Genomic DNA, 14,904 nt, shown 5'->3' on the forward strand with positions numbered 1-14,904 from the left:
ACAGTAATAGAAACCCACACTAAGACAACCACTGTCTTAGGGTTACTACTGCTGTAATGAAACACCGTGACCAAAGCAACTTGGGGAGGAAGAGGTTTATTCAGTGTATGCTTCCTCATCACAGTTCATCAGCAAAGGAAATGGAGACAGGAACTGAAGCAGCAGGCAGGAACCTTGAGGCAGGAGCTGATGCAGAGCCCATGGAGGGGTGCTGCTTAATGGCTTGCTCCTCATGCTTATTCTGCCTGCGTTCTTATAGAACCCTGGGACCACCTACCAGTCCACCCACAATCACTAATTAAGAAAATGCCCTACAGGCTTGCCTACAGCCCTATCCAATGGAGTCATCTTCTCAGTTGAAGCTCCCTCCTCTGATGGCTCTAGCCTGTGTCACGTTGACATAAAACCAGCCAGCACAACCACCGAGTTACATCCCCAGCCCTTGACCTGTTCTCAAACAGAAATTTTAGTTTGGTGCAATCAAGTTTAACATTAATTTCCATTCATTTAGCAGTTGGATGGCTCACGGCTTCTCAGCTCTGTAGACTTGTGGTTATAACCACTCAGCTTTCACGGGTACCTGGCTCTTCCAACAGTGCTGAACCTACAGAGGACCATCATCTTCTTGATGGGCTTGGTTCTGTTTGATTTTTTTTGTGGCTTTGGGGGCAGAATGCAGGGCCCCTGCACACTAGGCCAGTGCTCTCCTCCGGTTCTGTCTACAGCCTGTCTCTCTCTGAGTGTTTCCTGTTAGTCTCTGTTTGGGGTTCACTCATTTAGAACTATCTTGTCTGTCACTTCACAGATTGTCCAACTGTTCTTTTATTTCTGTGTTTTACATTTTCTGCTTTCTGTTTTCACACTCTGATCATGTTTGGTGAGGTCTCTTGCTTCCTGCCAAAAAACATCTAGGAATCTAGTTTACATTTAACCATTAAGAAACTAAAACTTGTCATTGGGCATGGTGGTACATGCCTGTAATCCCAGGACACAGGAGGCTGAGGCAGAAGAGTCAAGGGTTTGGAAGGCCAGCCCGAGACTCTGAGAGAAAAGAAAAGAGACAGAGAGAAGGAAGGGGGACAGGCATTGTCGGTATTAGAAACACCAGGCTGACCTGAGTCTTTGGTTTCGTTTGGTTTGGCTTGGTTCTTTTGGTTGTTTGGTTATTTTGGTTTGGTCTGGTTAGTTTGGTTGTTTGATACCTCAGGGGTCTGGTGTATTTCAGGCTGGCCTCAAACTCACTGTGTAGTTGAAGAGGACATTGAATGTCTAGTCCTCCTGCCTCACCTCCCAGGTGCTAAGACTATCGGCATGCACCCCACCAAGTTTATATTGTGCTGGGGATTGAGTCCAGTGCTTTGTGCATACAGGGCAAGCCCTCTACCAGCATCCACAGCCCCTAAACCTAGGATTTTTATTAGTAAAAAAGGCATCTTGCAGGTGGTGGTGGTGCACACCTTTAATCTCAGTGCTCAGGAGGCAGAGGCAGGGGGATCTCTGTGAGTTCAAGGCCAGCCTGGTCTAAAGAGTAAGATCCAGGATAAGCACCAAACTACTACACAGAGAAACCCCGTCTCAAAAAAAAAAAAAAAAAGAAGGCACCATGTGCTAAGCAGTTAGGTCATTTACTTCAGATGAGCAGTGCCTGCCTCTGAGAAAGATTCTTAACTATAGCCTGGCCCCGTGATGTTGGGGAGAAGTTGTATCACCTAATGGAAACCAAATCTTAGAGGGAAGATCTGCCCGGGAGACAAGCAGAAATGTTAGAATGACCAAGGGGAAGCCAGAGGGCCAACTTCTCCAGAGCTGCACACAGGACTGTGCCTCCAGGTTAGGGCAGCCTGGAGCAAGGGAGTGAAGAACAAGCCAGACCACAATAATACTTTTAGATCTGATTTTTGGGGTGACCCCTGTCACCCTGGGGATGAGAGTAGCCAAGACGGATCAGAAATCTTTATTGTCTTGAAGTTCTCCAGGTCAGAAGACCCAGTAAGCTCAGCTGGGCTCCCTACTTGGGTTCTCATAAACCCAGAATCAAAATACTGACCCAGAGACTCTGCCTGAGAGGACCTGGGGAGGAAGGCTGCAAGCTCATTCCTGCTAGTGCCTCATCCTTCATTTGGGTGTGGAACTGGGGCTTGGCTTTCTTGTAGTTCATTAACAAAGGAGCACCCTCAGCTGTTCCTATGACAACCCCCACAGCTGCAGGGAGAGGGGTGGTGCATCCCCACCTTCCCTGTGGTAGCCGCGGGGGGGTCACAATCCATTTGACAGCTTTCCCCCAAACATCTCCAGCATCTGCGTCCTGACCTCTTCAGGGTCCTCTCTTTGCCTCCTCACAGGTCAGGGGCAGCACTGTCTGCCTTCTGTGTTTGTGCCGTGACCCCACTTGAACGATAGATGGCAGGTGCCTCATTTTTAAAAATCCATTATTTGATGACTTTGTCTTTATTGTATTCACCCCTCTCCAACTCCTCCCAGATCCACACCCTCTTTCTTACTCACACAAATTTGTATCATTTAAAAGAAAAAACTCATTGAGTCCAATTTGTGCTTTTGAGCATGGTCAACCTACCAGGGACTACACCCTTACAGAGCTGATTCTCCCTTTCCTAGCAGCCATCAGTTGCCAAAAGGGGGAGAATTTCATGCCTGCCTCCCCTCCCAGTGCTTGGACTCAAGTCTGACTTGAGCTTGCAAAGGTCTTGTGCATGATGTCTCAACTGCTCTTAGTCCATGTATGCAGCTGCCCTGTCCAGAGAACACTGGCTCCTACACTCTTTCTGCCCCCTCTTCCGCAATGATCCCTGGGCTTGGGAAGGGGGAGTATAATATAGAGGTCCTACTTAAGGCTGAGCATCCCACCATCTCTTATTCTCTGCACCCTTACCAGTTGTGGGTCTCCAGTAATTGCCATCTCCTTAAGGGGGAAGCTTCTCTGAGGAGGGTCAAGAGGTGCTCTAATGTATGGGTGTGAAGATAAGTCATTAGCAGTTTGTTAAATACTGTGTGCATTTAGAATGATGGTAGGTTCTCCCCTCGGGCCTATGACCTGTCTAACCACAGGTTCTTGACCTCGGTGATGGAGTCAGGTATAGTTCCTATCTTACGAAACTAGTGTTAAATCTAGTCAAGGTGGTTGGTTACTCCCATGACATTTATCTTACTATTGTACCAGTGGGCATGTCTTGCAGGGTTCACAAGTGGGTAAGATTACTTTACTCCTTTGGTAGCATGCATAACACCTGCCAGCTCTGTGAGTGCTAACCAATAGGGCCAAAGCTTCTAGGTCAGTACCAGTTTGATTTCTCCAGGTTCTATCTAGGACTCAATTCAAGTAGTGTCTTCAGCTATAGGGTCTCACCATCAAGTTCTGGAGGGTAACCATTATTGGCAATGGCCTGTAATGTTGGGGGCGGGTCTATGGAACCTCACTGGCCAACTCCAAAAGAAGTAACCCATTTCTAGCACTGGGTTTTTTTTATTAGCCTGTGGTATCTTGTAGGTTTCCATTGAAACTCTTTTATAATTGTCTTTATTTTTTGCAGGTGTGTGCTTGTATGTGGGTGCGTGCCTGCCAGTCAGAGGACATCTTGTGGGAGGAGTTTGTCTCCCTCCGTCCACTCTATAGGTCCTGGGAATTGAGCCCAGGTGGCCATGCCTGGCGGCAGGTGCTCTTACCTGCCGAGCCATCTGCCTGGCCCTGGTGCCTCATATGTGACGCCCTCAGCCCAAACAGGCAGACAGAGTCATACCTTAGTACCATGTTGCATGTGTTTATTGCTCTTCCTGGTTTAATTTTAGATGTTACCTAGTGGTTCCTACTGTGGAGGATGAAGACATGGCCTCTTACGCCACGCAGGTCCACTTCTCTCCCCTCCATCCTCTCAGAACAGGTATAGCACACTTTTATGGTTCCATCAATGTGAGTTATTTGCCTAACTGTGTTTGTGTGTTATTTACTGCTGAGTGCTGTATTGTGCTGTTTCCTTCATTATAGAGTTTTTTTTCACCATGGAAGTGGAATTTTTTCATATTTTTTTATTTGGTTAATTTTTTTTGTACTCCCTCTGATTCTGTCTGAACTCTCCAGTGGAGTTAAGAAACACATCTGATGTCTTTCCTGTGGTCAAACATCCTGAGGTCTGTTGCCGTCATTCTTTTTCTGGGCGCTCTCCTCTTGGACCTTCCTCTCCCCTGCTCAGATTAGTTCCTAGGCCTGTCACACAGCTGAGGCTTGGAGTCCCCTTTGTCACTTTCCCACTTCCTGCGTCTTTCCCTTTTGTGGACGTTTTAGTGGACACGTCTTCTGGTAGCTTCCTAGCAAATGGTAGATCCCAGAGCTTCTTTTTAAGACACTGCAGGTGTCTTTAGGATTTGCAGGGGCCTTCATGGTACCCACATGATTGAGTGATGACTTGATGGACATGGAGTCCAGATGGAAACCACTTCCTCAGCATGGTCCGGAAGCATTGTTCTGTTGGGTGTTTACTGGTGCTGCTGAGAAATTGAATTACCCTTCTAATTCCTAAGTCTTTGAACACAAGGTATTATTTCTCCTCTGAGAACTTTTAGAATCCCAGTGGGGGCTGGAAAGATGGCTCAGCAGTTACCATGAACTGCTCTTGCAGAGAACTCATGTTTAGTTTCCGGCACCCACATCTTGCAGCTCACAATTGCCTGTAACTCCAGACTGGGGGCACCTGACACCTCTGGTCACTCATGTACACACACTCCTACATACAGACATGTGCATAGATAAAACTAATAATGACCTTTTGAAAATCTCTTCTAGTGTGCTTCACCATATATGTGCTCCAGTGCGTGTTACAGTAGCTCTGGGCCCCCTCCCCTCCCCTCCCCTCCCCTCCCCTCCCCTCCCCTCCCTTCCCCTCCCCAACTTCGTACCTAGGAAAAATGGCCTCCTGTGATGACCTCAATCTCTTCTTTTTCTTTTTTCTCAGAACTCTTGTGTTAGCAGATGCTTGCCAGACTTAGACTCTGTTTTATTTCTTTTTCTCTATTTTCTGCCTTTTATTTTTTTTTACAACTTTTAGATAGGTGTATTTATATTATTTCCCAGAAATTCAGGGTTTTTTAAATTCCCAGTTTGCTGTTGTTTCTGAGTGCTCTTTCTTCTTTCCTGCAGTCCCATCGTGACTTTTCTTATTGTTGATATTAATTCTTTTTCTTGAAGCCCCCCTCTTTTTTTTGTTTTTCGAGATAGGGTTTTTCTGTGTAGCTTTATGCCTGTCCTGGAACTTACTTTGTAGCCCAGGTTGGCCTCGAACTCACAGAGATCCGCTGGCTCTGCATCCTGAGTGCTGGGATTAAAGGTGTGCGTCACCACCACCCCACAAAGTCCTTTATTTTTAAAAATATTAATTTGGGGGCTGAAGAGAGGGCTCAGGGTTGAGAACACTGGCTGCTCTTCCAGAGGACATGGGTTTGATTCCCAGCATCCACATGGTGGCTCACACTTCTCTAACTCCAGCCCTAAGGCCTCTGAGGACACCAGGTACACACGTGGTGCACAGACATACATGCAGACCAAACAACCATACATAAAAATAAACTTTCTAAAAGGTTGTTTTTATTGATGTGTATGTTTGTGTGTGTCTGCCATGTGTGTGGCGGTGCTCACAGAGATCAGAAGAGAGTCATGTGTCCTGGAGCTGGACTTAGGGGCAGTTGTGGGCCACCAGTGTGGGTACTGGAAAATGAACTTGGTCCTCTGGAAGATCAGGGAGCTGAGCCTGTCACAACCCCTCAGCATTAATTCTTGGTTCCTGTCTTAAGGTTCCATGTTGCTCCCTGCAGTCCTGGGTCTAGTGCCTTCCCTGCTTGTTGTTAATCTCTCGTCTTCACATAGGAAGCGTTTCTGAAACTGTTATTTTCTAAGTTCATTCCTATTTAAAAACAAAACCTTGCTGGGTGTGGTGGCGCACGCCTTTAATCTGAGCACTCGGGAGGCAGAGGCAGGTGGGTCTCTGTGAGTGTGGGGCCAGCCTGGTCTACAGAGTGAGTTCCAGGACAACCAGGGCTACACACACACAGGAGACAGAAGATGCACAGCCTATACCACAGGGGAGGCTGGTGGTCTGCAGCATAGACATAATAATAATAATAATAATAATAATAATAATAATAATAATAATAAATAAAATAAGCTTTAAAAGCCAACAGGAAGCTCTGTACAGTCATTTAAGAATAGGTGACACTGTGAGGATCAGCTATAATTTGAGTGTGTCATAGAAGAGATTACAAAAGTTATTTGTTGGCATTTGGAGGGAAAGAGAGGACAGTTCCAGTTCTCTCTCTCACAGACACACAGACACGCACACGCACACTGCACACACACACCCTTTCTGTCACTGGTAAAGAAGGTACAGGCAGCAGCCAGAGTGCTTGTCATCCAGCAGTGTACCCCTGAGCCTATGAACTAAAACTTGTCTGTTTTAGATACCACTCTCCTTCCCTTTTCCGTGTCCTGGGTCTGGAGTGTGCTCAGCCTCTGTTCTCCTTTCCCTGCCTGGTGCTATTTCCTGGTTTCCCTGGATAGCTGTACGGGCCTCCTAGGTCTCTGAACAAGTGTTGGGCCTGTGTCAGCTCTGTTCATTCCTCACCCACTGGTGACTCCCAACACCCCACCCCAGTCCTGCCACCAGAGCCTACATCTGGATCGGTCTGTGCTGCAGACCACCACCAGCCTCCCCTGTGGTATAGGCTGTGCATCTTCTGTCTCCTGTGTGTGCAGCACAGTGTTTCTCTGGGCCTGCGCATCTTCTGTCTCCTGTGTGTGCAGCACAGTGTTTCTCTGGGCCTGCACATCTTCTGTCTCCTGGTGTATGGAGCACAGTGTTTCTCTGGGCCTGTGCATCTTCTGTCTCCTGGTGTATGGAGCACAGTGTTTCTCTGGGCCTGCGCATCTTCTGTCTCCTGGTGTATGGAGCACAGTGTTTCTCTGGGCCTGCACATCTTCTGTCTCCTGTGTGTGCAGCACAGTGTTTCTCTGGGCCTGCGCATCTTCTGTCTCCTGGTGTATGGAGCACAGTGTTTCTCTGGGCCTGCACATCTTCTGTCTCCTGTGTGTGCAGCACAGTGTTTCTCTGGGCCTGTGCTTCTGGTTATTCCTTCACTCTCTTTTAAAGCCATTTCAAGAAGGATAGCTATTCAGTCTGCCACACCATAGTCATTTACCTCCTTCATTTTTATTAAGAGTAGACATGTGGATACACGGATACCCATGTCATGTATGTGAATATCCAAGTGGTCCAAAGGATAAACACTCCTTCAGTTCCTCCCAGAAGCACTCAAGATGCTACTTCTACGTGTTTTAAATAGTGTGTGTGTGTGTGTGTGTGTGTGTGTGTGTGTGTGCACATGCGCGTGCGTGCGCCATGGCATCTATGTACAGGTCAGAGGACAACTTGTGGGAGTAATTTCTCTCTTATCACTATGTGATTCCTGGAGGATTTGAACTCAGGCCATCAGGCTTAGTGACCAGCACCTTTACCCACTGAGCCACCTTTCTGACCCTTTATTGCACACCTTTACAGACATACAAAAGCATGAAAGGAGACAGTAAAGATGTCACATTAAATAAGGCAGCAGTTTTTTGCATACCCTGAGCTAAGAGTAGTGTGTAACTCTCCTACTCCTCTTTCAGGTGGTAGGTATCTTTAAAGGTCCTTCACTCAAATATGTGCAGCTGGCTAATCACCCGCACAAAAGCCCACTGAGGTTACGTGGGGTGGGGCTCAAGCCCAGGCCATTGATGGCAACTTCAGCCTCTTGTATGGGCTTTGCACTGCATGCCTGCATGCCTGCGTCTTTCTCCTTCTCTTTTATTCTCTGTCTCTTTTCCCCGCTTCCCTTCTGGACGCATCTTACTGGCTCTTGGTTCTCATGGCTGGCCATTGAAGTCATCCATCCTGGCTAGGAATTAAGTCTTCCCTGGCCGCTACCTAGGCATTCAAGTGAGTATCTTCTAAGTCTGTCCCACGAGCTGGTCCTTATCCGGGACAGATCTCAGTCATCTCTGCATTACAGGGCCAGGTCTAGCGTGTGGTGGGCTATGTGCTCTGCCAGCCCAGTGATATTATGAATCTTCAATTCTGCAACAGAGCCACCTGCTGCCAAGCCAGACTTGATCACAAGATTGAGACGGAGAGCCACCCCCTGGATCAAGGATGGGCTAAAACCAGGGAAAAGCCATTCCGTAGGTGAGTCTAGCCTCATCAAGTTCTAAAAGGCACAAGTCTGGACACATATGGGAGGCCACACAACATGAGTTTAGCCATGGACTATCCTGGACTGATTATGTTACTAGGCCACAGGTCGGCAAAGATGAATGAGGAACTAGCCCTACCTGAGACTGTAGAACAGTCTCGGCTGCTGGGCTGTAGAGAAGAGCTAAGGTCCTCTGACAAGCAGAAGTGCTGATAGCTGTGGCTGAGCTGGCGGAAGGTAAACGAGAGACAGTGGACAGAGCAGTGGGTGGGGCCTGCCTCCGAGCGCTCTCCTCTCCTCCTGGGGAGCAGTGGCAGCTCTGTGGCCTGTGAGAACTATGTGTTTTACACTCCCCATCCATAACTCACGGGCCAGTAGCCGCTCTGTGTGGATCTTAACCTCCTTCCGAGATTCATGAGAAGATGAAGGCGCTCAGATTTAACCTCGCTTGCTCGTGGAGCCTCACAAGAAGATTAAAGTTGCCTGTTTAATAATGTGTATGGCCAAGGGTGGCTGATTAAGCTCATCAGCAGCTGGTGTCTCATAATCCTGGGGTATTGGGGGAGTAGATGGGGAGCCAACAGAAGAACAAACAACCTGTCAGGGAACCAGGTTGGCCTTCACTCGTAACGCTGGGAAGGCCTCGTAGAGGCTGGCATTGATCTCTAGAAGGAGGGACATGTTCGGCTTCTCTGCTTTAGTGTCTTACTCAGTGTCAGTGTCTTAGCTGGTAGATCCCTGAGCTCGGAACAGCAAAACCAAGCACAGTTTCATGTCTTCAAAGGGAAGGAGAAGACGATGGCAGTGAGAGAAGCCAACATCCAAACCCAGGCCTCAGCTGCAGCATCCTTCGCGCTTCCAGCCTCCATGGAGACGTGTACCTCTCACTGTCCTCCCAGCATGTGTGAAGGGGAAGTGGACGGACCTCAGAAAGTCAAGAGGACATACAGACCCCGTTCCATTCAGAGGTCGTGGTTTGGGCAGTTCCCCTGGTTAGTAATGGACTCCAAGGAGACCAAGCTGTTCTGCTCTGTTTGCAGAGAAAGACCGACTCTCCACGACAAGTCATCCCGCTTAGTCCAAGGTTACGCTGGGCCTTTTAAAGTGGAGACTTTAAAATACCATGAAGTCAGTAAGGCGCACACACTGTGTGTCAACACCGTGGAGTCCAGAGGTGGCAGCCCTCAGCCCACCCTCACTCCAGAGATCTCCAGCGACCTCATGGCCAACATGGAGCACTTCTTCAATGCTGCCTACTCCATTGCCTACCACTCCAAGCCCCTGAATGACTTTGAGAAGGTCCTGCAGCTCCTCCAGAACACGGGCACCTCGCTATTAGGCAAGTACCGGAATCGCACTGCGTGCACCCAGTTCATCAAGTATATCTCTGAGACTCTGCAGAAGGAGATCCTGAGAGACATTCAGAACTCCCCGTGTGTGAGCCTGATACTGGACAGCTGCACAGACTCCTCCAGCCAGGCCTGCGTGGGGGTATACATGCGCTACTTGAAGCAGATGGAGGTGAAGGAATCGTACATCACCCTGGCCCCTCTCTCCAGTGAGACAGTAGAGGGGTACTTTGAGACCGTCATTGCGGCCCTGGATGAGCTGGATATCCCTTTCCGGAAGCCTGGCTGGGTGGTGGGTCTGGGGACTGATGGGTCTGCCATGCTGAGCTGCAAGGGAGGCCTCGTGGAAAAGTTCCGGGAGATCATCCCTCAGCTCCTGCCTGTGCACAGTGTGGCCCACCAGCTGCATGTGGCTGTGATGGATGCCTGTGGGAGCATTGATCTGGTGAGGAAGTGCGATCGGCACATCCGGACTGTCTTCAAGTTTTATCAGTCCTCGAATAAGAGGCTCAGTGAGCTGCAGGGTGGTGCAGCTCTCCTGGAGCAAGAAATCATCCGTCTGAAGGACTTGAATGCGGTCAGGTGGGTGGCCAGCCAAAGGCGCACTCTGAACGCACTCATCATGAGCTGGCCTGCCCTGGCTAGGCACCTTCAGAGTGTGGTGGAGGCTGGAGGCCCGGTTGGTCAGAGAGCCAGGGGCATGCTGAAGCTGACGAAGGGCTTCCATTTCATCAAGTTCTGTTACTTCCTTTTGGATTTCCTGAACATCTACAGACCTCTGTCAGAGGTATGCCAGAAGGAGCTTGTGCTGGTCACAGAAGTGAATTCTACCCTGGGGCACGCCTATGTGGCACTGGAGAGTCTCCGCCAACAGGCAGGGCCTAAAGAAGAGGAGTTCAATGCCAGTTTCCAGGACGGGCAGCTCCATGGCATCTTCCTGGACAGAGCGGAGAATGCAGAGCAGTGGTTCCAGGCAGACAGGGAGAGAACAATCCTGACTGGGGTCAAGTACCTCCGAAAGAGGTTTGATGCAGACCGCCCCACACAGCTCAAGAGCATGGAGGTGTTAGACACCATGGCCTGGCCTAGCGGGATTGAACTGGCCTGCTTCGGGAACAGTGACCTTCTCAGCCTGGCCAGGTCTTTTGAGCTTTCCCTCCCCGTGGGGTACAGTGAGGAAGCGCTGCTGCAGGAGTGGCTGAGCTTGAAAGCAGTAAACCAGAACCTCCCCTTCTCCATGCTGTGCAAGAGCGCCCTGACTCAGCACGGCCGATTCCCTCTGCTGAGCAAGCTCCTGGCTGTGGTGGTCAGTGTGCCCCTCTCTACTTCCTGCTGTGAACGGGGATTCAAGGCCATGAACAGGATCAGGACTGATGAGAGGACCAAGCTCTCCAATGAGGTGCTCAACACACTCATGATGACAGCCCTGAACGGCGTGGCAGTCACGGAGTATGACCCCCAGCCAGCCATCCAGCACTGGTACCTGACCTCTTCAGGACGACGCTTCAGCCACATGCATGCCTGTGCCCAGGTGCCTACCCGCTCCCATGCCAGTAAGTACCCCAAATCATTAGAATGGGAACCAAAGGGAGCCCCTTATGTTCCCAGTCCCACACTGAGCCAGAGTCTGAGCAAGTAGTCCCTCACGAGGGACCCATGGAGTGCTGCAGGGGGGTGGGGCTGGAGCCAGGAGAGCTATCCTGGAGGAGTATGTGACCCAGTAGAGAGCCCTGGTGCTCCAGATCCTGACGGCGGGCATACTGTGGCATGCAGTTTGAGGTCACCTGCCCCGGCCGTAGGTCTCACCCCTCTGTAAGCCAGTGTCCTGGTGCTGGGGTTTTCATCCAGGAGTGAGTGAGCAGATGGCAGCCTGGCCACTTGAGCATCATGGCACTGAGATGAAGCTCACTGCTGGAAATTTAAGGGCTGGAGATGTCAGGCGGCGGCGCTATCCCGTTCTGAGCTGCGTTGGTTTGACTTTGGGCCTGGCAGTGGGGTTCTGGAGAGAAGAGAGCAGGGAGGGTCAGGGTGTCTGTGGAGGAAGTGGTGTGGAGAGGCATTCCATCTGGGGCTGTGGGAATCTCTGGAGCAGGGGAGCCTGAAAACAGATGAGGGGCCTCCGTTAGCCACCAGCCAAAGGGTGGGGTTGTAGTCTATCATACGGCAAAGTACTGGGAGCTGATTGGAAAGCACCCCTCTCCTCCAGTCCTGGAGACCAAAGCCCTCCACCAGTGAGGGTTCTTCACACTGATGCTCAGCAGGGAGAGAGGCATGTCTCTTGCCGCCTTTCCAGCCGCTCACCTTCTACTGCTCCCACAGTTTTTTGTTTTTTACCCCTGAGTCTGTGGTCATTGACAGTGGACTTGAATATCAGGGGTGACAGAGGCTTGGCGAGAAGACTGATGGCCCTGGCACCCCAAATGGGCAGGAAGTAGGAGGTGTGTCTCTTTCCATGTGATAGCAAAGAGTGACCTCATTGAGTCTGTCCCCTGCACCGCAATAAGGAGGAAAAGCTGTCCTCTCGATGGGATTAGTGAAAGAAGCAAATGGGACACTAGGAAGCTGTGTGTGATGTTGTCACCCCCCAGCAGGCCTTGTGAACATCCAGGGCCTGGTAACTCCTTACAGTGGATCCCAATGCACTGGGTAGGACCATTAATTCTCCTTTGGAATACCAGTATCTGCATCTCAGTTGTGACAACCAAAAGGACCTCCAGACATTTGCAGATGTCCCCTGAGGACAAAGCCCCAACCCAGTCCTTTGCCCCGGGAAGAAAAAGAACAAACAGAGCAGGCAGGTGAGTGGTGTGGGATGCAGTGCTGGCCTGTCTGGTCTGTACTGGATGCCGCCTTTACCACAGGCAGGTGAGTGGTGTGGGATGCAGTGCTGGCCTGTCTGGTCTGTACTGGATGCCGCCTTTACCACACTTAGACATAGGGAAGGGAAGGTGCCCACCCATTGCTCAGTGACCTTACCATTGTCTCCTCCACAGATACAGGACTCAGGAAGGAGGGGATGGAAGATCTCTGTAAGGAGGAATCCATGGTCCAGAAGACATCCATCTCATCATCTGGGAAGCCATGAGGTTCAGAAGGATCACCTGGTGAAGGTTCCTGGGCCCCATACTTTCTCAAAGGCCCTGTGGTTCTGAAGCGTGGAGAGAGGCTCTCTGAAGATTCTAGGCTGTCCTGGTAGGATACCTCATGGGCCCAGGATGTGGGCTTGACAAAGGGTTGAAGCAAACATCCTCAAGGGACAAGGTCCTCAAGGCACAGCAGTGCAAAAGCATACCAGAGAGACACTTAGCCCAAGTCTGTTTTCCCCAAGAAAGAATCCTGCCATGAGAGGTCATCCCCCACGCTAGGGTGGCAAAGGAATTTCCTGAGGTAGGAGTGTGGAGTAGCAGGTGAATACCCCAGCTCTCTGCATCCCTGGCACAGCTAGGAGGTGGCCTCTGAGGAAGACCACTTTGATGGTGGAGATGACCATGGTCCAGAGACCTTGGCCTGCTGCAGAAGCCCCCCAGGATTGGCCGTTCTGGACCACTGCAGAAACTCACGCAGTAGAATCAAGGAGAAGCTTCCCCTCAAGACCTGCCTTTAACACGAAACAGACCAGAATCCTTTGCACAGAGCACCTGAGGAAGGTGGCCTCACCACAGCTCCTACACAGTGAGACATGCTTCCTCTCAAGGGAGCCTGGTGTTCCCTCCCGACCCTGAACCCTGGGCTTGGCTGCTATGGTACCAGGCAGTTTCCTGAGGAGTGCAGGAGTTGGGGAGGTGTGGAATCCCGGCCAGCTCTTCTACAGACAGTGTGCCTATGATCGGTCTCTCCCTCTCTTCTGTGCCTCAGTTTCACTCCTCACGTGGTGGTTGCCACAGAGAACCCAAGTGCCTATTGGCTCCCTGTAGCTGTGGCAGTAATGGGAGTCTCAAAGTCCTGGAGAGAGGAGCCTGTCTAGAGCACTTAGCTGCTCCTACCCTGCCATGTCCTTAGTGGTAAAGGCATCAGCTTTGCCACTAGAGTCCTATTGGAGGTGGAAGTGATGCTGTCCACACATGCTGTCCACAGGACAGGTGCACCTGTCCTTCTGCAGAATGCACCAGGGCTTGTCAAACGTGCCCCACCCTGGACGAGTAGAATCTTGCTCCCCAACCCAGCTCAGCAGCTATAGTTTCTCACAAGCTTCCCCAGGACCGTCACTGGTATTCTCTGGCTTAAAAGCCACTTCCCCTCTCACAAAGGGCTGCAGGTAGAACTTTGCCCTTGGGCCCTTTCACTGTGAATCCCAGGGCAGACTGGCCTTGTGGGCTCAGTGGTTGTCTGTTTGGTTAGGATGATCTGTCTAGGTTCTGCCTTTAGCTCCAGTTTGGAGAATTGCCTACTGGAAGAGCTCCTGCTCATTTTAAGTGGGCAGGAGCCTTGCTTGCTGCCTGTCTGCCCCCTGTTCTGTGTCATAAGCACAGAGCCTCTGACCATGCCACCGCCCACTCCTTCCAGCAGGTGCTGAACACCCCAGCAGTGCTGCACCCAGGTGCCTTAGCGCTATGCAGACCCCTGGCTCTCAGCCTCAGCACTTAGCCTGAGTGTGCAGTGTACGGTTTTCCCACTCAGGAAAATCTCCCATCTAGCCTGGGGCTTGGGGAAAGGCGGCAGGCAGGCCTTTGGCCCCAGGTCTAGGAGATAGCCCAGGCAGTCTTTTTAGAGTCCAGGGATTTGCCAGGTCAGGGTTGAGGTGTAGGTCTCCATCCACGTGGCTCACCTTTTCCATTGCATCTTTTCTTTAAAAAATCCCCTCAGCACCGTGTGGAATTGGCTCAAACCTTTAATTCCAGCACTTGGGAAGCAGAGGTAGGCAGAGCTCAGTGAGTTCGAGGCCAGCTTGGTCTACAAAGCGCGTTCCAGGAACAGCCAGAACTGTTACACAGAGAAACGCTATCTTAAACAAACAAACAAAAAAATCCCCTCAGCAAGACACCAGTCCTGTGAGTAATGTAGGCATGGTTTCTGGAATGAAGTTTGGGGAGCTGAGGTGGTTACCAAGGGGAGAAGCACTCTGTCCTCTTCACACCAGCACCCTGAGGTCACCTCCTGGTATCTTCTTCAGATAGAAAAGGGGCTCCTTGGAGCAGGGTGTTTCTGGGCTGTCTCCCCAGAAGCACTGGGTGGCCGTCACGCATAGAGCAGGCTATTCGCCTAAGTGTTTGCCTTACTCAAGGTTTTGACCAGAGAAGGTCCTCCCCAGTGCCCCTTTGCCAGCTCAAGACAAAGAAGCAATATTCTTGTGCAGTCAGTCCCTCAAGGTGATGTGCTCACCTTG

At 50.6% G+C, this 14,904-nt stretch overlaps 1 protein-coding gene across 1 annotated transcript in view; it reads left to right on the plus strand.

Annotated features, from left to right (window-relative positions):
• Znf862 (zinc finger protein 862) overlaps window positions 1–14,449 on the plus strand; it is a 28,219-nt gene extending 13,770 nt beyond the window's left edge. The window contains exons 5-7 of the mRNA XM_036182841.1: window positions 8,127–8,225; window positions 9,017–11,134; window positions 12,575–14,449. Coding sequence (XP_036038734.1) covers window positions 8,127–8,225; window positions 9,017–11,134; window positions 12,575–12,666 — 2,309 coding nt within the window. The 3' untranslated portion in view covers window positions 12,667–14,449. The remainder of the gene's footprint in view (window positions 1–8,126; window positions 8,226–9,016; window positions 11,135–12,574) is intronic.
• Window positions 14,450–14,904: the final 455 nt, after the last annotated feature.

The sequence above is a fragment of the Onychomys torridus genome, chromosome 3 (assembly GCF_903995425.1).
Source record: "Onychomys torridus chromosome 3, mOncTor1.1, whole genome shotgun sequence".
In the NCBI taxonomy this organism is placed as follows: Eukaryota; Metazoa; Chordata; class Mammalia; order Rodentia; family Cricetidae; genus Onychomys; species Onychomys torridus.